At 45.9% G+C, this 26,048-nt stretch overlaps 1 protein-coding gene across 3 annotated transcripts in view; it reads right to left on the bottom strand.

Annotated features, from left to right (window-relative positions):
- Positions 1–21,840, bottom strand: part of Mrgn1 (Mahogunin ring finger 1) — a 31,132-nt gene extending 9,292 nt beyond the window's left edge. The window contains exons 1-12 of one of the 3 annotated variants that reach the window (XM_075701892.1): positions 21,623–21,840; positions 21,019–21,137; positions 20,302–20,423; positions 19,386–19,535; positions 18,577–18,694; positions 15,841–15,907; positions 13,784–13,941; positions 10,941–11,201; positions 8,652–8,742; positions 4,803–4,881; positions 3,165–3,390; positions 1,681–1,764 (exon numbers count right to left, since the gene is read on the bottom strand). In XM_075701892.1, the coding sequence (XP_075558007.1) occupies positions 1,681–1,764; positions 3,165–3,390; positions 4,803–4,881; positions 8,652–8,742; positions 10,941–11,201; positions 13,784–13,941; positions 15,841–15,907; positions 18,577–18,694; positions 19,386–19,535; positions 20,302–20,423; positions 21,019–21,137; positions 21,623–21,710 (1,563 nt within the window). In that variant the 5' untranslated portion in view covers positions 21,711–21,840. The remainder of the gene's footprint in view (positions 1–1,680; positions 1,765–3,164; positions 3,391–4,802; positions 4,882–8,651; positions 8,743–10,940; positions 11,202–13,783; positions 13,942–15,840; positions 15,908–18,576; positions 18,695–19,385; positions 19,536–20,301; positions 20,424–21,018; positions 21,138–21,622) is intronic. The other 2 variants (XM_075701894.1, XM_075701895.1) reach the window with 2 other exon arrangements.
- Positions 21,841–26,048: the final 4,208 nt, after the last annotated feature.

Here is a 26,048-nt window from a genome sequence, read left to right as displayed (position 1 = left end):
ATTGAATGGCCATGCTGCAGTTTTTTGGAGAAACTAGAATCTTTTACTCTCGCTCGCGTTTAAAAGCAAGCGCACCTAATCTCGATGACTGTCGTGCCACGTGAGAAATGCCAAGGTCAGGTGCACGAAATTCTACAGCTATCTTATGTAGGCTGAACATCCATGCTAGTGGCAAACATACCCTAGAGGGGGTGGCTGTGATGACGAAGAAGCTGATGGCAACACCCTGACGAGAGAACATTGGCAGCAAGCATGTAGTAAGAACAAGCTGCATGTCATCACGCTCGTTTGAAAACCTGACGGAAAGAGCAATCGCGATAACGCTTGGCCTGTTCTTACCGCATGCTTGTCACCAGTACCGGCCCAAAGGCACCTCACACACGCGAGAGAGGGAAAACGCCGCAACTGGTACTCCGCAACAGTAACTTTACGCAGTTTACGGGCTATACTCTGACGTAATAGCAAAGCGTGCTCGCGTGCGCAACGTGCTGCCGGGCAGGGCGCGCAGGAGAGTCCCAGTGTAGAAGGCGTGGCCTGCACCAGAGAGCTTATCAGCTCACAAAAGGGAAGCACTGATCAGACACCGATAAACTTTGAGATGCCAATAAGCAACACAGCGCCGAAAAGCAGTGCTTGAACATGATGCTTGCAATAACGGCAGACAGCTGGAAGCAGCGGATTTACGATGTGGATGAAGTGGCCAGCGTCCTGGACGACAGGCCTGGTGGTTCCAATAGGAAGTGAAGTGCAGTAAAAATGCTGCTACAGTTTGCAAATAGGATACGTGTATTGTTACTGCTAAGGTTAAGTTATCTAATGCATTTTTCAAATCATTACCGTCTTACCTTTCAATTTTTTTCTGCTTCGAAAAAGTTCCCATAAGATTTACCCTGCATAATAAACCCACCCCCAAACTTTGCTTTGTTTTTTTGGGGGGAAAGAGCATTGACTACGAGAGTACATACGGTATCCACGCAGCCAAGGACTACGCAGTACTTCCCTGATGACTTCGTATGAGCTGACATTACGCAACTGTATCACAGAATGAGCTAAAGCATGTCCAAATTCTTTCATAGCATGCTGTTACAACTCATTCAAGCAGCATCACACTGGCTCAAGCAAGCCAGAAAGAAGGAAAGGCTCACAGAGCATGCTAGTTGCCAGACTCTTCCTCCCACCCAATGAAAATGTCTAATAGATAAGCTACAAATGCACAGATTGTTGAAAAGATGTGGCTGTGGTGCCAGAGCATTATGTGTGGGCTCAAATAATTGCCCACAAACAATACTGCTGATGACTTCCTCTGCAGGAAAGATTAAAAGACACATCCGGGTATCCAAAAGTCACTTTGCACAGCTTCTTTAAGTTTCAAAAATAAGAACATGTTACCGTATATTTAGTGCACATAGTATTAAATAATAACACGGTTTAGCTACAACAGAAAAGCAGTGAACGGCAAGGAAGAACAGAAGTGTCAACAGAGTCGTCTGCTCCTGATGCCTGTAGTATGCCTGTTCACAAACACATAGGTTGTCTACAGTTCTTGCAACGCTGCTGAGGGGCTGGTTTGAGCACAAAACACACAGGGCACAAGAGATAAAGACGAACACTGACGGACGCAGACGAACACAGCCTCACAGCCATATTTAAAGCAAGTCTTTCACTGCCTTTCAAGCTCACCCGCAACTGTGTTCGCCTGTGTTCGTTGTGTGCCTGAATTCGTCTTCTCTCCTGTCTGACCAGCTTGCCCAACAAGAGGTTCTCCTGAAACAGGTAATTTATTTCTTTACTGCGCAGTAAATGAACAAGTTATGCATTACGATATGCTATCACGTTTGAAGGACCCTAAAGAGACACACTAAGTCAGTTTAAGCCGTTAAAGTATTCTTTCAAAACTCTAGTTTTGTTAACTTTCGGGTAAGAGGTTGGTTGCTAGAAATAAAAAAAAAAGGCAGAATTCTAATTCTCTTTTCGATTTCGCGCCAAAACACCAGCGTTGGTACGTACACCAGTGTGACAACATAAATTAAGAAGTATTTTCACGCACTGGAGCGTTGAAGCTGTCGTAATTAATTATCTCAGAGCTTGTTAATTTCAATCTTCAGCACCTTCAGAACACAATGTAGTCTATTTTTACCGACAAACAACTAACTAGACACAAGCAGATGCTGCCATGATCCACGGTGTGATGGTGCAGAAACTTCAAGGCGGCGGCGCCACCTGTATCGTCTTGGTGTCTCTTCTAGGACGCACTGGTGGGCTAGTTCGTTTTCCAAGTCTATTTGATCACAGCCCACAATAAATTGATAGGGACTGACAGAGTAACAACACCACAAAGCGCTGCAGCACCAAAGCACTTTGTGGTGTGTCTACTCTGTCAGTCCCTGTTGATTTGTTGTGCACTGTGATCAAATAGTCTTTTCTAGCTTTTAAGCTTCTTCACATGGTAAGAGAGGCTTTTTTTGATGTACAGTACAAGGATAATTTACTCAGACGATTCATCTGATTTCCCTGTTTCATGTCCTTGTTCAGAAGCTACAATAGGGCAATGCCAGCTTGTGTCAATGCACTTAACAGATATGGACGACAGAAAAGACGAAAGACACGAAGCACATGAGCGTCTCATATTTGCTCTTGCTCGTGTCTAGTCAAGTGCGTTTACACGCTCGCAATGCCCAACCAACTCGCCCAACTAGGTGTGCTGACCTACGATGGGGGGCTGTTGGATACGCCGTAGTATCTCACAGTTAATCCGAAGTCAAGGACTCTGGATTAACTTTGACCACCTGGGCTTCTCTAATGTTGAATTCCAATGGCGGAGTCGGAGCAAGTTTATTCCAATGGCAGAGTGAGGGCAGGAGTAAGGTGTTCCAATGAGAGAGTCGGAAGAGCGGGAGTCGGTCCGTGGAGCAGAAAAACATGCTCCGCCAAAATTGGCAGAGTGGACTGGAACTCTGCGTGACATATTTCCTTTACCACGTTTGTCTGCTGGGAGGCGCCACCAGTCATGACTCGCGAGGAAGCAAAAGCTGCTGTCACTTAGACAGAAATTGAATTTGTTGCATTTTGGAAAAAAACTACCGTCCCCCCAAAGAGCGAGCAAGTAGTGCCTGTTACGAACACCACATAAACAGCAAGGAAACACCGACAGCAACGTAGCTCACCTTTCGACGACTGGCAGAGCCCTCTGATGACTCCGAAAGCAGACGAACTTGCTCCGGCGCTGCGCGGGAGGAACTCCGCCGGTGCCAGCGGACGTCCGGACCAAGCGGGGACACCGCACGTCCCTTCTCGGGGTCCGACGAAACGACTGCTGCCACCACCACCTCTGGAGGAGCCACAGCTCCGGCGCTGTCCGTCTGCAACGACGAAGTGCTGCCTGAACGCCGCCTGGGAAAAGAAAATTACACCCAGTTAATCAGACGTTTAAATAAAACCCTCTGCTGCATTTGCTGAGCAAAGTACAACCTGGATTTAGACATTACGCAAGTAAGAACAGCCGACTTGAATGCGTCATTCAATAGCTAATACCTTCTGTTTTATTTACTTTCTATGTTCAGTGGCTTGATGCATGTCATGTCGTCTTCCCGCGTGTGCAAGAAAAGGGGAGAGGGACGTGCGCAATAGCGTGATAAAGCCGGCACGGCCGCAGCTGCGCATACACAGACCACTCATGTGCACCGTCCTTGCACGCACCCTAGCGCTGGAGGTTGCGTAATCTCGTTTCAGAGCCACAGTGAATGGAGAGGCAGTAGAAGCCTTTGCTTCCCTCTGTTTAAACTCTTCATCAAGCCAGCAATGTGACGGCAAGTGCTTGCGGTCATTGAGTGAGATCTGTTCATGTTTGCCTGAGTGCACGTGGCACCATGCTAGCTAATTCGATTAATAAGCGAATGCATATTGCAATATACGTCCACAATAACACTACGCACCTTACTTTGTGCACTTGTGTGATGCTTTGCTATCACTATCAATGCTTCGCCTTTAAGGCAAAACTGCAACTTTGTTGCAGTTTGCCTTAAAGCCTGAACTGCATTCACTAATCTCTACTACTTCCTCATCAGAATGGCCAGAACTACAGAATGTGAAGTTTGAGAATGCAAAGAGACGACTGTGCACTTTGTGTTTGATTGTTCTCCTTTCGTTGCCCTAAAAAAAAGCACTGCACCCCATGCTCAACAAGCTTGACAGCTATTCTCTTAAGAAAAACTGAATTCCTGGACCCTGGTGCGAGCTGATGTCAGGATAAGTTGATCTAAAAGCGCTGGTTGTGTTTTTCAAAGGCATCGGGACTGATTGGAAAACTACAGTTGCTGTAACATCCATTTACTGTGTTTGTGCAGACAAATTTGCTCCGTAACTTCTTGTCTCCTCATTTTGGCCCATAGACAAGCGGATATCATAGGTGTTCGTTTCGTGATGCAATATTAAAACACTTAAAATTCATCGTCTTTTTTTCAAGACGACATATTTAATGACCATATTTATGAATGTAAGATTCTTTTGAGTTTCCTATGGTAGTTGATGTTTCATGGTCGTTCAACAAAAGTGCTTAAAAATCAAAAGGAACCAAACTATTAATTCTGTGCGACAAATGTTGCACGATGACAATGTGCACTGTTGAGCAGGCCACTTGGCTGTTGACAGGCACTGTTATTAAATAAATTAACCAACTGACACCCGCAGACAGTTAATCTAATTAACCTCTCTGCCTTTCACCTCTCGTAATCTCTGCCTTGTTATGCAGAGCCTGCTCCGAGGTGGTCTGACTCGCAAAAGAACATCGAAAAGGCTGCCACTACCTTCCACTCCTTCGAGGCTTGGCTGCTGCTGGCCCCTCAGGTGTTCCAGCTTCGGGTGGCAGGCCTACCGTCAGGTGCACTGAAGAAGATAAACAACGCCGAGAATGAACTAAAAGCATACATTTCGAGCTTCCGAACAACTCAGCATGAGTAACACAACCACAGCAACGCTTACAACCAGAGAAATCTTGCATACGCTGACAAGACAAACGCACTTATAATTATCAATTATAAGAGCACTCCCCTCACTTCAGTGTGCCAGAACAGTCAAGCGTCGTTGCACCGAAATTGCGTCCCGTGCAGAAATAGGTTCGCTATATCCAATATTCATTATAAGAATGCATTTTTGTTAGTTGATGATATTGGTGAGAAACATTTTAGGCTTACTTCACTGCATTCGACAGTTCATTATATGCTAATCCTTAAATCAACGTACGACTGTACTAGTTTGCACAGTGATTCTCGCAGGACACTCCATGCTCCACACCACTTATAGCAAGCACTCTGAAGAACTGTTTGTGAGAGGACGGCGCCATCTCTGTGTGTACACGGTCGTCCACTCTTAGTCAGAATGCCGCTTCGTGCTGCCGGCGCTCCGCGGGGCGCCTCTGTCGGGCGCCGGAGAAACTATTGCGCAGCTGCAGTGAGAGCCGCAGGCGGGGCTTCGCGCGTCGTCTGCTACATTGCGCCCTGTACTGCGTTGAAGTGGACTTCAAATTTGCCCTGCCTCCGCAGAAGGCCGGCCGGAGAAACGTTTCTGAATAAACAAAAGACAGCTGAGAAGCCTATCAGCTGCTTTTATCCCGTTGCAGCAACCGTAGCAAAGTTTCCTGCGTGCCTGGTGAAGTTGAAACACACAAATAAGCATACTGGGGAGAAAATGCGCGCCTCGTGATATTCGAAACTTTATATTACTGCTGCAGCACTACGATCCGCCAATATTTTTAATTTTTGGCGTCTTGCTGAGTAGCTGGTAATAAGTGTTAGCAGACGATGCTGTTGTCTGCTGAAATCTCGGCGCAACGAAAATTAATCGGAGCGGAATAGTTATTGTCGAGGTGGAGCTACATTTTCTTTCTCCTATTTTACCTTCCCACAGATAGAGGTAGACGGCCAGGTAGACTCATCAGCGAATGAAAACAATCCCTAAGGTTTACCAGGACCTCAGTCTTCAGCTTTGCATGGCTTTAAGTAGTTGCTGAGAGGATATTTATTAAGGCAATAGCGTTTAATTGTTCCTACTAGCGTCCATCCGTTACATCTTAGGTCACGTGACCCTAATATCACGTGACATCACGGTGCAACGGGTCGTGGTGTCACATGATCCCTCTGCCACGCTTGCGCCAGCTGCTCTTCTCATCTGTCACGAAATGAATTCAAGCGCTGGAAATTCAACTCAGTGTAATGAGTCGCAAACGGCTGTCGCCTTCCCGAAGTTGATAAACCCCTATGTGCCTCCAACGAGTTTTACAGTTCACAGGTGGCCGCAGGAAAATGTGCCGTACTGTGCTCCCACTAAGTTCAAAGTATGTGGCTGGCGTATTGAAGCAGGACATCTTGAATTGGGTATGTGGAGAATGTGGACAATACTGAGGGCCTAGTAAACCTTAGGGATTGTTTTCATACGCTGATGAGTCTACCTGGCCGTCTACCTCTATCTGTGGGAAGGCAAAATAGGAGACTGAAAATGTAGCTCCACCTCCACTATTACTATTCCGCTCCGATTAATTTTCGTTGCGCTGAGATTTCAGCAGACAACAGCAGTCGTCTGCTAACACTTATTACCAGCTACTCAGCAAGACGCCAAAAATTAAAAATATTGGCGGATCGTAGTGCTGCAGCAGTAGTATAAAGCTTCGAATATTACGAGGCGCGCATTTTCTCCCCAGTATGCTTATTTGTGTGTTTCAACTTCACCAGGCACGTAGGAAACTTTGCTACGGTTGCTGCAACGGGATAAAAGCAGCTGATAGACTTCTCAGCAGTCTTTTGTTTATTCAGAAACGTTTCTCCGATCGGCGTTCTGCGTAGGCAGTGCAAATTTAAAGCCCACTTCAACGCAGTACAGGGCGCACTGTAGCAGACGACGCGCGAAGCCCCACCTGCGGCTCTCACTGCAGCTGCGCAATAGTTTCTCCGGCGCCCGACAGAGGCGCCCCGCGGAGCGCCGGCAGCACGGAGCGGCATTCTGACTAAGAGTGGACGACCGTGTACCTTTGATTCAAGGCAGCCAGTAGTGCCCGGCAGAGCTTTGGCTCCGAGACTGCCAGTGCAACTTTAGTAAACGAACACATAAGACCCAGTTTGTCATGGGCAACTTGAATTGTGAAAAAGCTGTAATGTTCTCTGCAACTAGTGGCACGTTCAAGGGGTCATTTGAGAAGCAATACCAGGTGCGGATCGCACCAGCACCTTCCTTTCCCCAAGTTTGCCCTCGTGCTTGTGATTTGCCAGAGCTGCACTTTCGTTGCTGTTTATCAGCACGGGGACAGGGAAGTGCGAATTCAATGCTGCCTACTCAGTGACATAGGAGGCGAAGTGAACGTTCGGAAAGCGAGATGCTTGCACGATCTCGTCCCAAAGCGCTTGTGTGGTCACTTAAAATGACAATGAACAAACTTTACAGAAAGGACTTCAGTGTTGCCTCATGTCTCTAAAAGAAATGTTGTATGGATTCTGTACGGGCAATTTGACAGCCTAGACTAACCTACCATAGAAACCGGAATATAGGTCGAACTTTTTTTCAAAAAACCATTGTGAAAAGTCGACCCTCGCCTTATATACCGAACATCAGCGGAAAAACTACGGAAGTCTTGCAACAATGGGCGGATGAAGTAAACAGCCGCCATCGCCATCAGCAGCAGCGCGGCGTGGCGACATTATCGGCATTTTGCGTTTTCATTGTCACAAAGTTATGTTGGTTAAAGGTTGCTTTTTCACATTTTGGTTCAAGAAGAGCGGAAGCCGATGGCAATTCACTGTCGCCTTCAAGAAAAAGGCGACTGAGTACGCGGAAGCCCACGGCAACCTGGCGGCACAGCGTGAATTTGGAGTATCCGAAAAGAGCATTCGGTACTGGCGGAGACAGAAGCAGCAAACCAACAGAAAACGTCATTTTGTGGGCGGACCGCAGCGGACCGCAGAATTGGAAGACAAAGTTGCGGAGTTCGTCCGGGAGCTGCGTGTAAGATCGCTGCCTGTGACTGCCAAATGGATCCGTTTGAAAGCGGTACAGATCGCGCGCGCCTATGGACTGGGCAGCGAGAAGCACTCGTCATCCGACTCTAGTTCGGACGACTCTGATCAAAGGCGTTGCTCTGATTCGGAGTAGCGCTTACACACTTCGTGCCCTTCTGTGTACTGTACACCCGGCCAATTTTTAACAGTATCACACAACCATCGAACCGCGTGTTTGTCAGCACCTTATCATCACGGCACGGAGCGGAGAAATAGCGAAAGTAAGCGCATGTGTACACATGCGCGTATCTCGTTTGTTTCACCGCTCAGCGCTGTTAATAAGGTGCTGACAAGCACGCGGGTCGATGGTCACGCGATACTGTTAAAAACTTGGCCGGGTGCACATGTGGGCAGCGTTTAAATACTGTCACCATTGTGCAACCGGCTGAGTCGCATTTGTTTCAAGGTAAGGGTGTCTTTGGTACTTTTGCCATTGAAAAAGATTTTTTTTCGTTTTTAGAATTCGTTATTTGGGGGATCGACCTATATTCTGGTCCGACCTATAGCCCGGTTTTAACGGTAATCTTTTGTTCTTAGGTTTCCTCCAAAACAGCTGACAACTAGTTACACGTTGCCTAAAGACAAAAGAAGCAAAATTAATCCAGCACTCACTTGCGGCAGCCGGTGCAGAGCTTACGACTGGTCCGTTGAGGGCCTCCACCAGCGGCACGACTTCGTAACCTGGTGGAATGTCTTGGCAGGTCTGAAAGATGAATTGAAGCAGTCGGTCTACTGTCCCAAAAATAAAGGGGTAAAAAAATAATTGAGACATCTCACAGGCGTATGCCAATCTATGCCAATCCAAGACAGCAAACATGTATGAAGGTGTGCTGACACTCATTTGCAAGTTCTAGGGGTCCGTCTTGCCACCCCCCCAATATTTACCGAAGGCTTTGCAAATGTGTCACTATATCCGGTGCAATTTTTTCGCTGTATCCGAGCCTTTTCAAATGTTTCACTGTACCAAAGCCTGGTACAACATAGGCTACATTACACCTGACACATGCTTCTGCATGCTGCACTGGCTCTAACAAAACCCCGGCGTTTGGCAGCATGTTCCGACAGCTTGTCAGAACTGCTCTGCTGGCTGGTCTTAGTGATAGCTCATCACTAATGTTGTTGTCTGGCTGTGTGTTCGCACCAACGCCAAGGTCACACGGCCACTTCAGGGCTCTGACACAGATGGCGCTGCTGGCTGCCATTTGTTATTGTTTTCTGTGCACCTAAATCTAAGTACTACACGTGTTTCTGCATTTCGACCCCATCAGAATACAGAGGTCATGGTCGGGAACCAAGCTCACCACCGAGGCAAGTAAACAATACTTCTCAACGCCCCCATATCCTTTCGATGAGAAACACTCTTCAGTTACGCACAACAATTCAAGGACATGCAATCCACATCAATGACAGCCAATATCTCTGAATGCTACACAGCCTCTCAGAGGGAAACCCATCTTTCAATGACGCATATCATTCCACCCAAAGCAAAGAGTGTGGGTGCCTAGCGGTTACTCGAAATGACGCAGATCCCGGAACATGGCCTCCGAGATTGTTAGTGCACCGCAAGTGCTGCCCAATGTTGACGGTCAAGCCTAAGCACCTTGCTGGTTCTAAACATTCCGGGTTTTGTGTCACTTACGGCAAGTGACAATCACAGTTCCTCATCTCAAACATTTAAAAAAAAAAAGCAGAAAATTACTCCTTTCACTGGCTTTTCACAATGCATCAAATAGTACTTCAAATGTGAAATATAGCAGAGAGGTCACTCAACAGCTGCACTATCTGAAACTAGACCTGTTGCGCTGTCCAAGATTTCGCTGCAGTTGGCTGTTATTATGTCTCGATGACGCCTCACTTTTAGCGGCTTTATCTCACTTCTGTGCTCTACAGAGTTTCCTACTGAGATAACCTGAGCGAAGTTAGCAATGTTTTGTCGAAAATTATCAATTTGCCGAGCCACAAAGCCGCCTGAAGCCAGAAGGAAAAAGTTTATGCAAATCCATGTGCTGCCCATCCTTCCCATGCTTGCTGAAGCGCCAAGCTTGCAAACTCCCACCGACACCAGTGCCACAGTTCCCTTCTGGTGACCTTTTTGTGGTAAACTATGCTCTACGCCGTATGCTGCCCCAAACAGCATTCGGTTAACATCTTGGCCAAGCTTCCTTCTTTTCTTGCTCTGCATACAATGTGCCACCACCAGTTCAAAAGAACATTTCAACATTGTCTGGATCGCCTACGTCACCGTGTGGCGATATGGCCACGGCCCGGGTCATGCGCCATCCGGTGGCTACGGACACTCGCACGACATTACGTATGTCGTGACGACAATGCGGTGCTTGATGCTTTACAAGCAATGCACCGAATGGCTCAAGGGATAGATCACTGCAGATCGCTGTTGGAAGTACACGTGTGTGGTATGCGCCTGCGGGGGCCTGGGTTAGCTTGCGAGTGTGCGCCGTCGGTATGGCAGTTCGTTTATATATCTATATGGTACATTTGCCATGTTTTAGTAGGAGCGGTTACATTCCCGAGCTTGTTTAACTTCATTACAGGTTAATTTGTTTTGTGCATCGCCTTAGCCTGCTCGCGAGGGGCTGCTCACGAACCCCTCCGCACAGCGATCCCTGCTTCAACTGTTAATGCAGCTTAGTTCCAGAAGTTGAAGTCAAACCACGGCAGGTGCCTTGACCTCCGAAAAGAGATGGGACAAAGGCAAGCGCAACGGTGGACAGAATAGGTAAATTGCCACGCATCAACGAGGGACGACCACATAAACCAGACATCCTACAGAGCGCTTGCTTCCGCAGCTGCTCCTTCTCTAGTGCGCCGTGTTTCGCCGATTACGTAAGGTCAAACTAGCCCGAGTCTCCGTCACGGGGATGCAAAGAGTTGGCGACGAACCTGGGCGTCTCCGGCCGAGCCCCCGAGGTGCGGCACGGCAACGGCCGAGGATAGCGTGCGGCGCACCGCGCGCACCTGGAGCAGGGCGCGGAAGGGTGCACGGCAGATGGGGCAGTTGTTGGCCTGGTAGCGCAGCGAGTCGGCACAGCACGAGCACAGGCACAGGTGCCGGCACGGCAGGATCAGGGTGTCCCGACTGTCGCACATGCAGATGACGCACTCGGCGCCGCTGTCCTCCGTCTCCTCGTCCCCGGTCGGGGGCTGCGAGCGGGAAGAGCACGGCACTGCTGCAACGGGAGACTAAAGGAGATGTGGAATAGCAAAACGACAAATCCCGACACGGGGCACAATGGGGCTGGTCTATTCTTTCACTGAAATAATAGTGAGCATGAACTACAGTAAAAAAAAAATGGGGCTAAAGGAAACCATCAGTAGCCGCAGGCACGGCTTGACCGTTGCGCAGCATGTCTGGTTTGTCTCTGGCAAGGGCACGCTTATGTCTTTCTCGCTGCCAGAAAAGACGCCCTCAACCAACCCGACAGTGCTCTTGTAAGTGACACGCTCATGATGAGGCCAAAAGAGGACAGCATGCTACCGTGTAAGCAGTGGCCAGTAACGTCTCGCTGTGCGAAGCAGTGATGCAGCAGGAACCTCCAACTTAGCCCTTCGGGGTGGTGGCGACGTAAAGATCACTACAGAAGCGCTCTGTACATGAGAAGTTCGTGCCACCAGTGCCAAGAAAAAAAAAGAATTCAGGCGCAGCTACCATATGTATTGCTAGAGGTGCCTCCACAGGATGTTGCGCTTGCATTTGAATCTGGCATTGAGACGCAGGTTGTGTCAGCCTGGTTCATCCGCTCAGTGGCCCGGCATATGAAGCAGCTTTTAGAGCGAACCTGCGAACCTTTCTTTGGCTCCTACCCCCACCCTGCATCGACACCTGCCTGGCAAGCCGAGTAAACTGGGCTGATCTCGGGGACAGTTCAATGAAAGGTGGTGACTTGGTGGGCCGATCCCGATACCAATGCATAATAAGTGCCTTGACAAGGTCTTTTATGTAGTTTGTAAGGTAGTGGGACAATCTCGTACGCAGCGTAACACACAGCAATAACCACACACCTCAGAGCAATAACCGTCCCCAACAACATATCTTGCAAAGTCTACCGAGAAGCCATCACTGCTCTTTGAGAATCAGCCTCCAATGGTTTCTGCTCAATTTCCCCACTTCTGTTCATCTTCCAAAGCTCTGTGCTAGAAAGAACTCCTGCTAGGTCGATGGCATGGACAACCAAACAAATGCGTCATAACGTCGAGCCTGCAAAACATTACAAATCATGCGAGGCTATTCATGATATGTATACACGTTGTCCAGAAGTTAAGAAACACAGTAGAACTTCATTGATACGTTCCTCTCTGTTCCGTTTTCTCGGCTGCTATGTCACATTTCCATGGTCCCAGCGTATAGCTCATTCGCTCCGATGTATTATGCTCGCACTTGATACATCGCCATTCTGTGATGCTCCCACATTTTATGTTGCATTCAAATGTGGCAGTCACGTACATTTAGTGGTGCAGAGGCAAATTCGCTCTCACAAGGTGCTATGAAGATGATAAACATATACTTGCGGTTAAGCCTGTCAAGTCCCGCTCGCGGTCCTGCCCCCAAAATACTGGATGTAAGCGTGTCTCAGCAAAGCTGTGCGTGTGTGTGTGTGTGTTTTTTTGTTGTTCCCTAAAATCAGCTTCGCCGCAATATAGCTATGTTATGCTATGAAGCATATCAACAGAGCAAAGAGGCCACTGTCACAGGACAAGGGTGGTATTCTTGGGCGATCACTTTCACAACATTTTGCAAGACGTAGCCTACTTGGCAATGGATGCATCCGAGTATATAAAGTATACAATCAACAGCGTTCTTGGCACTGATGAAGATGAGCTTGCCACAGCACCAGGAATGCTGACGGCCGTATGTAGGGACACGTTCAGTGCTAAGTCAAGCGAAATCTTGTGAAAGTGAAACTATTTTCGAAAGTGGTCGCCCAACAGCGCTGAGCTAGTACGTGTTCCTTAATTAGACATGTGCGTGCACCATTTCTGGTCTCAATATAAGCCCCAAGATGTCTAATATTGTACTGGCAACCATTCAGAGCTGTCTCTGACATTGATGGGGCAATCTGGGGCCTGCCTCGCTGTTAGATTTTCGTGGCTGTAAGGTTCTTTTTTACCACAGTCTCTTGAAAAATGTATTGGCAGGGTTCTACTGCAGTGTTAATAGTGCAAGAATGGACAAGCCCAACACACACAAAAGCACAGCGCATTCATTATCCATCAACAGTTGTCGAACGAGAAATGTATCAAGCTGGAGCCTGTTGTATGTGGATGTATTCGTATGAGCAGTGGGCAACTATCTTTGCCACAACCACATTGGCCACTATCATTGGCCACTATTGGCTGGGCATAAGCGCATGCATTATAGAATGGCCAACTAAGAAGGGAGACATATCAAAGCTAGCAGATTCTTGGATCGCAACGAATATCCATCGTGTTACCACATCGTTAGTTGATTTAACCTGTTACACAATAGAGGCAATGTTTTCACAAGAAGACCTGTCTTCTCCAGGGTACTGAAAAGAGAAGTTCCTTTGTCGAAACAATGGCTCCAGCCTGACATATCCTTCATTCAACCCCTGTTGATCACCTCGTGTTTCTGTCTTCTTGCGAACCTCAGTCTTGGATATAATTGTAATGCATCGCTAACAAGCCCGAGTTCTGACGTTTTTTCAAGGCCAGAAAGCGTTCATGCACACTGAAAGAATGCCCATGACGCGTGCATCAATGGCTACCTTGGTCTGGGCCACATTCTTGTTCTCGATGCCATATATTTCCTGCAGCAGGTAGCAGAGGCCGTCGACGAAGAGCTTCTGCTTGAGCGGCTTGAGCGTGTATGTGTTGTCCGAGTTCTTCTCCACCACAGCGACCAACACGTGCGACTGCCGCGGCTCTGCGGCGTTGAGAGACATCCACGCACGAAGGTAAGTGTGGTCCAAAGCTCTTGCCACACATTTTTAAGCCTGCTGAGGTGATGCGCAGCCATCGCACCTTTGCAAACGCATTCTAAAGTAGTTAACGCTGCTGCATGCCATCTTTGTGTTAGCGGTTTCTTGCTATGATGGTGATGTATGTGAACTGAAGCACGCGCAAAATGAAGTATTAGGACGAATCGTCGCAAGAAGGCTTCATAAAGTGTTGCTCTGAAAGTGCGAGTGGTGTGCGAAACTGACGTTCAAATGCTCGGAGTGGTTGCTAAAGATCTATGCTGCTGCTAGCCATACAGACTTGCTGCTGAACTTGAGTAAGATTTCGTTGCAGTTAGTCTTTAATGTACCCACCACTTCAACTGGAGTTCTTTGCACTACCACAGCTGTTCCGATTGCTATTGGTACACCGCAACAAACTCCCTTCCAATTCCAAGGAGCCTGTCTGCAATGTCATATTATTCAAAGCAATTTTATGTCATATCGGACAGTAACATGGTGAATGTTCTAGAACAAGAAGTGTGATTATGTGTCGACGTTCACGCTGGAGGTGTGTGAATAATGGAAATTACAGATGTGAATCTAGGAGTTCTGTTTTGAATCGAACATTATTATTAGAGGATTTGACAATTTATTTCAGACGTTCAATTATGGCTGAATACACAGGGATTACTACCATTACTGGAGCATGCCTGCTATGAAAAAAGAAAAAGGCCAATAGATAAGGATGCATTGGCCACCTTAATTGCCTGTTGTAAGCCAACCTGGAACTGTGCTGGGTTTGCTAATTTATAAGCTGTTCAAATGTACAAGCTAAAAGTAATACATTTGCTGAACAAAATTAATTTTTTACACCTTTCTTCTTTATGGCATTTATTTTCCCCATTTTTTTACAAGCAAGCAAGCAAAATGCTTTGTATTCATTAAAAAAATTTCGTCGTTCGAGCTCCTCTAATTCATGCACAACATCTTTTTCACAATTGTTCTTGAGGCTTCAATTTTAATGCTTATAGTCAAGGGGTACTGCTCAGGAGGGGTGTGCGAATAGTGATTTTTGAGACCGAATTGAATATGAATCGAATCGAATACTTTTTGAATAATGAACAGCCATTATTACAATAAATATAAAACAATGTTCACATCGCAGTATTCTTTAAGTCAGCAATTCGCTGTCAGTACATTGTAAGTTATGAAGCACTGTTAATTAAAAGTGCAAATGGAGCATTAGGAGCAAACAAGCTGTTCCTTCGCATGCACAGGGCTGTTCAGAGAGCGTGAACGCTCGCTGCATATGTAGCCTGTAAAGAAAGGCGACCTAAGCGACGTAGCCTGCTCCACTACCCAAATTCTCACGTTTTATGTCTATACCATGCCTGTGGGGGTGAAAACTTACCATACTTTTGTCCCAATTTTATGTTTATTTAGGCGCAGTTGACACTTTGAAATACTCGAAATTTATTACTCAAGTATTATTGCGCAACAAAAAAGACACGGACGTGAGAGAAGAAGACACAACAAGCGCTTGGTGCGTCTTCTTCTCTTACGTCTGTTTTTTTTTTTTTTTTTGCGCAATAATACTTGAGTAATGGATTAACAACTTGCCCGGAATGCTGCTCTCATTCCCATTTACAAATAGTGACTATTTGATTCGAAGACCCAATTGAATAGGACACTATTCGGTTCATTATGCGAAAGTTTTGAACATTCACACACACCCTACTCCTGCTTAGACACTCAAAATACATACAGTCCTCATCAGTGATGGCAGCATATAATTTAAACTGGCACAGTCATGCAAATTAACATTTATAAACATGAAAACACTAACATTATCTCAAGAAAAATGGAAAAGCGGTGCAACGTACCATCACCTTCCTCCGCCAGGCAGTGGATCACAACTGGCAGAATTTCATCCTCGAAGTTGTAAGTCAGCTGCATGGAAAAAAAGAAAGAAGGACATACAAAATGGGACTCGGGCAACATGGTATATCACTGCTGGCATGAAACATTGTTTCAAATCAGAGCTCAGCGTTTCTCTCAGCCTCAAGAGATGTTCATTCATTCATTCATTCATTCATTCATTCATTCATTCATTCATTCATTCAAAATACCTTACCCAGAATCCCAGAAGGGCATTGAGTAAGGGCAACAAAAAACAGCATAATAGCATAGGAACAAGTATCACATAATGACGCAAGATGCAAAACAAGTAAAAGGGAAAAATTGTACAGAGCAAATGATAACAAAAAAATATACATAAGTGCAAGGACCATCGTATTATACCATGAGTCACATGAATGAGTCATATGTGGCCAATACTTATGGTAAAAAAGAACAGTGGTCATACAAGAAATGTCATTGATGTAAGATGCACTAGATAACAAGGCACACCGCAACAGCAACACGAATGGAAACGCAAACCAACCGAAGAGACCCAAGTCACGCCGTCGCTCCTTAGAAAAGGAGTTTCAAGCGGGTAAGTGTTTCAAGCAGGTAAGCTAGAAGAATCGGTCGAACTGAGGGGGCTCGGTCTGCAGTGATGACTGTATGTGGACAACGAAAAATTAAGCCATGGAAAGCCACGAAGACAATTTGTGCTCCGTTTGACTCACAAGAGGCAACGCTGCAGAGAGTAGAGACAATTCTCTCACTGCTCTTGTCCACGCCCACAAAATAGTGCAGCAGAAATAAAATAAATATGCAGGTAAGCGTCATGAGATATCAATGTAAAATTATGTGTCGTACTTATGTGTCGCAAAATACAACCTATTTATTATACGGAAGGGTGTTGCCAGATGAGAACCTTCACCACAAAACAAGTGAAGTAGCACATTTCAGCGAACAGCGGCCTCTGAGCACTGCCTGCTCTCGCAACCAAAACATAGTGCATCACGAACCAAAAGTGCCAAGACACATAAAATAACACGTGATCTGACGTAACCTTATGTCTACAAGCTGTAGTTACAATATGCGAGGTAGTTATTCCTAAGAAAGCGTCGCCGGAGTGAGACATCTATCACTGTGCCACTTATCTAGCTTCTGCAGCGCCACCTGCCAAGTGTGCAACGAAGTGCAGTAAAACCTCTACATAACAAACTATTGGATATAACAAAGTAAATGTAAGATTTGGCTGGTCATGCTTTCTTAAATGGAGTATTCTCCGCCATAACGAAACGGAAAGTGCAGGACATGGCAGGGTATCTGTTATAGTGAAGCAAGACAATATGTATTCCGGTAGCAAAATTGGGAAGTATAGCCACTGACCACCTTTTCAGACTTGCATGATTTCTGGGCACAACCACCTCCCGGTACGAGCAATGTATAACGTCAATGATCAAAATGGTGCTAGCTATTTTGGGCATGAATCACGCGTGCGGTGCCACAAACATGGCAGCTATAAACAAAGTTGCCATCATGCGACCCGTGCAGTGGCTGGTCACAAGTCACCGCGGGAAACTCACCGCCAATATGTTCGCACTCGTACACCTTATCAGTGACCGAGCACGATATCAGACGTACAGGCTAGACTGATAGCAAATTCACATGCGGTCTCCTCAGAGTCCGAAAGGCCTGTTGGCGGTGCGCATGCTTTGGCCAGCGGCTTGGCTTGGCTGGACTGCAGTCAGCAAGCCCAATGTACCAATCCCGCACAATAACACCCATCACACGCTCGCAAACTTGCAGTGGTGTAGGGCACGCGTGTCTAATTCACTGTTGTTGCCGTACCCCGTATTCGCACCGCAAAATGTCGATGGGCCATCATAATCCATAGGAGACCCCTTGGCCTGTCCGAGGCACCCCTCTTGTGTTTCTTTCACGTAGATCAGATACCGATTTTTTTCCACCACTCTCTCTGTGTATGCTATAATGAATATCAGCAATAAAGAAGGTATTTTCATGTTTGCAAAAATCAATACAGCAAAATTCTTATAAACTTTCGCTTTGCACCAAACTGTTTAAACACCAAAAAATATTTTGAAATCTGTGACACCGTGCTGACAAACCAGCGATAATACGTAAAATGTAACTTGCACCTTCATATTTTTCTTTTAATGATGAACCTATCGTACTGTGAAACTGATGAAGATAAAATTTTGAATAATTAATAGTCTAATACAATTTTGTGTTTCTCTCTATTGTTTCTTTAAAGCAAAAAAAAAATTATCAAGGCAGTACAAAAAACTCTGCTAGGATGGGTTCTGCAATAAACTGAACAGTTTGGAGACCCCTCTTTAGTTCTTACAAATTCAGCGGACTTCAGGTTTGTTATAAATTATTCTACTGCATACAAATGCTGTGTTTCTCATTTGGCTAAAAAATTATGGGGTTTTACGTGCCAAAACCCCTTTCTGATTATGAGGCACGTCGTAGTGGAGGACTCTGGAAAATTCGACCACCTGGGGTAACGTGCACCTAAATCGAAGTACACGGGTGTTTTTGCATTTCGCCCCCACCGAAATGTGGCCGCCGCGGCAGGGATTCGATCCCGCGACCTCGTGCTCAGCAGCCCAACACCATAGCCACTGAGCAACGACCGCGGGTGACTCATTTGGCTAGAAATCACAGATTTGCATAAGGGTGAGAGAAAGCAGTAGACTCACCTCTTCCTCACAGTAAAGACTTGGATCAAAAATGTGGGACGACTGGCTGAACTGCTGATTGGCACCGCGCTTGTAGTGGTACGTCTCCGAGCTCATCTCCGCGTTTCTCGGGCTATAACTGTACGCAAAGGAAAACAAACAAACAAATGAAGGTGAGTGAGTGAAACAGAGGTTATTATGTACCTGCTAACCTGACAACTTTAATTTAAAATTGGTAAAAGATCTCACGGATATTACAGGGAGGGGAGAGGCACGCAGCAGACATTTTAAAAAGAATGTTTGCCATGAGCACAATCGTTTGTGGAACACACGCATATTATTAAGGATTACTTACATTTAGACGCAGTACATAAGCAGCAACAAACTAGGAACAGCAGAGACCGAGTTGTAACACGTTTTTAGATCACAGTGACTATTTCAGCGACTTCGCTTCAGGAAATTGTCTGAATAAACTTTAGAAGAGTTAGTTGAATAAACGTAACTCACTAAACTCAATAAACTTGCTCGAAGCAAGTATCCCTCTGGCATATGACCTCTTGCATGGCTGCAAAACAACAGCATAGGTAAGACCCCATTTTTTTCGTACATAAACGTTTTATTTCAATCATGCTCGCCCCATTCTTCAACACTTTAAATCTTTCTCATTAACACAATCTACTTTTCGTAAAACTTGATGGAACGCTTGTACAATTGTATAATGAGCCTAAATTCTTAAGCTTCACAAAAGACGGGAGAATCGGCAGGTATGCGATTATAAGTGAGCACACTACATCCTCAAACAGCTTCTTCAAGCAAAGCCAGCCACTCACATTAGCCCATTGCTGGTGATCTCCTCTGTACAGAAGTAGTGGATGGTGATGGCACACCGAACGTCCGTGTCGAATGTGAACTCGATGTTGTACCGGCACGGCGGGACCACGTCCGTCACTTCGTCGTCCGCCTTGGACTCGTCTTGGATTCTGTCAAACGAACAGCGAACATGAAGAATGCTGCGGCATGAGATTACTCACACATTTTCTAGACAACGCACTTTATCTTGAAAACCCCAATTGGGATTGACGATGGCGACTGCACTGTTTATGCTTCCCTCAGCGACATACTTTTGTTGTCCTCGAGACACAAAACCCTTGTCGACAAATAAAGCTACAATGGTGGTGTTGTTACCAACAGAATGCTGCCTTCCACAGAGTTCCCTATAAAACTTACTACAGTTATCTGCACTTTCTCTTAGAAGTTTTACAGAAAAGACCTTGCTCCTTTTACTGCTTTGATATTGCCATAATTTTGCAGAGAGATTGCATTTCATAGTCAAGATTGTCTGATATAAAACTGACCATTGTTACTTGCCTAGTTTTTCAAGAAAAAAAAAGAAAGCACATTTGCTACCTTAGTCTGTGCCACTAATGGTGTTCACATAGCAACCCCTCTCTCCCTCCTGCTCCTCTCTTTTTTTGCTCTCAACGAAGCCATCTCAAATCATACAACAATCCGTGAACTGGCTGTTATTGTCATGTTGTTTGAAGGACCTGCAACCCCTTTATTAATTTTAGTAAGAAGCCTTATGTTACCTTTAAACGATTAGAGGTTCTGTTGACATGCAAAAACAATACCTTGCCTATGCTAAAAACTGCACATACAAAACGTTACAGCTTCTGGGGTCTCAGCCTGCACAGAGGGCATGCTAAGGTTGTACTCGTACAGACCGACCGTAACCGGGTGACGTACCTGACAAAGCGCAACGATTCCTTCCGAATGTTGACGAGACTTCGTAGAGGCCTCGTGGGCTCGTTGGCCTGTGGCGCCGGGTACGGGAACTGGGGAAGGTCGGCAGATGCAGCCCATGTCAACTGACAGGCGAATCAGTGAGCTAAATCACCTGCAATTACACTTATCACAAATAACCTGGCACACAAGTTAAATATGGCATTCAAGAACTTATCTGTAGCTTGCATGCATGCATACTAATCACTAATAAACTAGAACTGACAGTTGCTTCTGCGAGACATTTTCTACGAGGTTAAATCTGACAGGTGAGCAAAGAGTTAGCAGTTATTTTTTTGTCTGTAGGCGTGCAATCGAAACAGCTATCGTGCGCTGGCAATTACCACGAGCAGCCGATGTAGCCTAATGAAATGGTACGCCTTTCCGCTCACAAGCAATTAAGCATGACCGCTCACCAGAATACCGGTATAAACCGGTCATGTGATCGGGATGCGTCGCGGACACATACATGTATACATAAATTTGGCGTGACTGCGCGCGCTTTCGACTTACGGTTTCGGACGGCAGTCAATCACAGCCTGAAAGCAAATAGTTTTGCAGATCTCTTGTCAACACACAACACCACCGAAGGCGACGGAGCTAAGTCGACGCTCTGCGCCGCGGAAGCTTATTTTACAGGTACGCCTGGCTGGCCACCATTTCCACAAAGAACTCACGTACGGGCGTTGGCTTGCCTCCGAGAAAGTTCAGGTCGGTATTCTCGCCGAACAGGTACGCCTCAGGCTGATTGGCGTCGAACCGTTCCCCGCCCATGATGAAGTGGCTCGCGAAGTAGTTGCCTGCGAGTGACAATGTCACAGACGGGAACGCACACAAGTTTATAACGATCGGAAACCAATTAGATCGCGACAGTGCCGCTATCGACAAGTTTTTGGCTGGCGTCAAAGGCCGCGGATACCGACGGGCTGCAGCAGCGTCAGTGGCACACCGATCACGATCTCACTCTTTCGTACAGCTTGAAAGTTTCGCGACTGCGAGTTAGTTCGATCGAGTTTCGGAGGATGTAAACATTGGAGCGAGGTCGTCAGAAACGACAGCTTTAGACGCAAAAGCGGCGCCAACAACGATGTCTTCGCAAGCTAGGTGCAGCGGTAATGTACGCACAATGCATCTGATGTGATTTTGCTGGACTTTTTCAAGCGTGCATAGTCGAAAAAAAGACGCCTGCGAACCACGCACGCTGCGTCGCCTGTCAAGACGCCATTGGGCACAGCTGTTTTTTTTTATTTCTTCCTTCGGAAAATGTAACGAAGGCCGCACTTACCAGTTTTCGGCGGATACCTGTAGGCACAGTTGGCGGCAAAGTCCACCTCTTCGACCCGGACGTTCTGCCTGCTCCATATGCCGCCCATGTTAACGCGAACTTAATCGCGTGAAACTTGTTTCCTATATAACGGGTTTACGAGTTCATCCCAAGTAGCATGGACGAAGTCCCCCACCACCACCACTCTCGCACGGCAGGAGATGTATCACGCCGCGCTTTGCCGGCGTGCAGCAAGTAACGACGCAAACAAAAGTAGTGCGCCAGTGGGATTGGCTCGTCTTCGAGACCGTCATGTGCGATATCGTAAGGGCGCCTTGTTTTGAAAATCAAATGCGCGAAGTGGCCACCTTTATTACATGTGGCCACGCTAAGCCGGAGTCTCTAGCCTGCCTGCGGGAGCATAAGCAAGCAAATATCACAAGAAAGCCCCACTGTTAGGCTCTTTTCTTGGGGGCGGACACAATTCTTCTTTTTAAAAGCTTGTTTGAGGACCTCGCCGGGTTTAATGACCGTGGTTGCGGCCTGGCTGTACCCTTGTCGAATAGGCGCAAAAAGAAAAAAAAAAGAAGAAAAGAAACGGGAAGCTCACCTTCGCGCATCCGCGGCTGCACGGCATAATGAAGAAGTAAACAGTGAATGCTTCTTGCGGATATAATGTGTTCGAACAGCGCTATATATATGTTCATATGCGCACGCTGCCTCTGAAACCATGATGTGTTCAAGGCATCCGTCACACTCACTAGTAGCCTGCAACTCCGCTTAACGGAAGGCTCGGTATAATTTGTGTGCGCATGTACTCGTGTTTCGATTCTTTATGCACTCACATAAAGCTTCGCTGTAGACAGATTCCAAATCACTGGATCTGCTGCAAATATTTATGATTGTCAGGGTATGAAATGAAACGAGACAGGACTTCCAGGTAACTTTAGTCAAGCTGTTCAATGGAAAAAGAAAAATTCAAACAACACAGTGCAAGCTGCAATGATAAAACCTAGTGTTTGTAGACACCATAGACTTTCTTTAGATCACCGTAGACAGCACGTTCTTCTTTTTTTTTTTTTTTTTTGATAAACAGCTTGGCTAACGTGAACTGGGACACACGGTATGTATCAACGTGGTGGAAGCCGACAAAATATTGTTTATTGAAACAGGCATGGCTCATTTACAGCTGTACACGAGTGGTGAAGATATTATATCCATATGTGTCATTGCAATCACTTTGACAGTCGGCCGTGGCGAAGATATTATATCCATATGTCACTGTAATCACTTTGATGGTCGATCAAGGTCGGTATTTTGTAGCGATGCCTTTTCCTGATGCCAATGACTTTCGGTGCTTTTCATGTTCCCGAGTGGCCGCTTTTCGAAGCTCTACCCGGGTCCTCTACATCCTACTGCAAATTGCCTGGTATGAGGCATACTGCCAGAGTTGTCCAACGAAAAGTGCTGGCTGAGAACTGCTGGAGAGAGACTTATTGCGGTAGAAAAGCTTGCTGGAAGAAGTGGTGTCCACTATATGCCTGTGGCAGATTAGAGCTAAGTATCTGCAACAGTTCGTATTTTTTAGAAGTTACGGATGAGCACCTTTGCCCAAGAACTAGTGATGCATTTCCAATGCCACATGCATGATATATACTGTTCTGACAACCTCTTCAAACTTAATTTGCCCATTGTAAAAAAAAAAAAAAGTCAAGTATTTTAAATGCACCTTTCATACCTTCTGTGTGTGTGTTCTGTACTGCTTAATAGTCTAATATTAATTACGTCCGGAGATAACACAGGAATTAATAATGTTTTGATTGAACATATGCCAAACATCTTGGGCAGCTTGATTTTCAATCATTTAGTGAATTCCCCCTCCACACAGAGATAACAAAAGCTGTTCTCTTCTCCAAGTGTAACAACATGGTTCTGCATTAAGAGAGCAAAAATGGCAAGCTTTGAAAGAGGTAATAATATTTGTTATATTCACAAAGGCTCTTACAGGTCGTATTTGCACAAGATTCCTATGCTAGAACTGTTTGTAATAGCAAGTGCCAGCCAATTGTGACGTTGAACATGCATTATTTGCAAATACAGACTGTCAATGGCAAACAGCTCTCATGAATAACTCTGTGAATTTGGCACCTGCCCACTAAATCAGGATATATCCTTGTTTGCTCCTCAGGCCAATGGATGATCTTACCGTGCCACATAGACAAATTGTTAAAGGAGCAGTCACAGTATGCATGCCTGCAAGTTTGTTGACGAAACAGGTTCATTGTTCAATTTATTGCCAGCACACTTATTGAGCGATGTACTCGTAAAACATTCGACAAACCTAAACATAACAAAATTAATTTTTTGGCCCAATGCTTCTTTTTGTGAATTATACATTTAAGTATCCATTTTTTGGCAGATGGAGTTCATAGTAGGTATCAGACATTTCGTGCTGTTGTACCAGGCTCCCAATTGTTGCACTCCCAATCAAATGGGTACATAGTCTTTGCAGTGCTGCTCATGAATAATGTGTTGCATGTCATTCTTGGGGCATGAATGCACATAGCAAGGAGGCAGGTGCACTAGTGCTATACCTAGCTGAATACCTATTCTAAGACAGCTGGCAAGCTAGTTACAGCGATAGCTGTTAGGGACACTTCGTGGTGTGCAGCACAACTATCATCAGAAGTAAGGTGACGATTCCTCAGCATAAATAAAACTCAACTTGCCCCCAGCTAGAACTTGATCCCAGGTCCACGATGCGAACTGTCATCGCCGATAACACCATCCTCGTTTTGTCATCTAACCTGTTATCGCTGTTTTTGGTCGCACTCTGCTGTGACGAGTCTTGCAGCAAATAGCAATTGAATCTGCTTGGAAAACATTGCACAGCTGAAATTCAACAGTTCAATCTTCATGTCAGCAGCAGGCATCATGTAGACACTGTCATCACAGACGTGGGATTGCACATGGGCAGACAACAGGGCTCCAAACTGATTTCAACGAGAACTGTATAAAGCTAGGCAAGTTGATTAGTGGTAGCACTTCACACGTGGCATCTGCGGAGAGCCTCGTGTTTCCTCTTGCAGAATTAGATTAAATCTGAACTTGTCGCTACCCAGGGTTCGGTCCCCAATCCATGACATGAGCTGTCTTCAATGACGCCATCCTTGCAGAAGTAGCAGTAACTTGACCAGCGATCACTGTAGTGGCACTTCCTTTTTAATGAAGCACCAAGGACAAACGCTGAATTTGCATAGAGTGTTAGATTACACACATTCAAGAAGGAACGCAAAGCTTCATGCCCCGAGCAGACTTAGCTGCAACTAAAGTGGCAGCACAGTCAGTCTTACACTTGCATCATTTTCTTGCTAACAGAAGCTCTGTTCTCAGTAAAAGTGATACAATGGACCCCCCCCCCACCCCACACCAAGAGCAGAACTCTCACAAATGATGCAAACGTATGTTAATCCGTTTCCACTTCAACAGGAAACTGTGCTTCGCCTAATTTTACAAGTCTTTCTTACAGAACCGGTGACAGCATCCCTCCGCGCCACATTGTCGTTTGCTGTTCACAAGTGTGGCACTCTCTAAGGGCACCCAAAGGAGCCATGTGAACAGGTAGCATTAGCCGTTTCTTCTGCAGTGAAGTTTAAATAGCCAAAGTGCATACACGACACATTCATCAGAGTTTTGCAACTGGCTGCCGGAAATGTTCATCTCCCCAGCTACCCCCGCTTTTGTTCTGCAGCAAAACATCTGCATCTTGAGACAGTATAGTTCCCGTTTTCTATGCTTACTTGAGTAAAACTTGTCATTATTGCAGCTGCCTTGTTTCAGTACAGCTGACAGCGTACAATTTGTGTCTGCACATGCTAATGCATGGGTATGCTCTGTGCTGCTCTGGTTACGCAGTGGCACTGGTTGCTCACGTCAGCTGCTTACTGAGCTCAACGCCGCGTAAAATGCCGAAGACGAAGACAGCTGGTGGCTGTAGTTTGTAATGACGCCATATCATTTTTTATTAGTTTTCTTATCCCTCATGCCAGCCTACAAGCACAAAACCACAAACACAAAACAGCTACGGGCAGCTATAGACATCTTGATCTGTGCGAAGACAGCAAATAGGTGTTCTAGACATAACCTTGGTGCCTGATATATATTAGTATATACTCTATCTACTGTAACAATCCATTAATGTCATGAGATTGAGTGGCTGATCACGACAGTAACACCGCCACAGCAGTGTCCCAGCCAGTGGTGACGCAAACAATGGAACATAAAATGCATTGTTTCTAAACCAAGGTGTTGGATAGAGGATATTAACATACTGGCACATTTTACTCTTGCTTTGCAACAAAGCAAGAGCACACCTGCAAGCAAAGACACACAGGTTTGAAATGCCAGAAAAAACAGACGACAGTCCTGTACCACACACTTTAGTAAA

This window comes from Dermacentor variabilis, chromosome 8 (genome assembly GCF_050947875.1).
Source record: "Dermacentor variabilis isolate Ectoservices chromosome 8, ASM5094787v1, whole genome shotgun sequence".
Classification (NCBI taxonomy): Eukaryota; Metazoa; Arthropoda; class Arachnida; order Ixodida; family Ixodidae; genus Dermacentor; species Dermacentor variabilis.
This window is presented reverse-complemented; position numbering and strand designations above follow the sequence as displayed.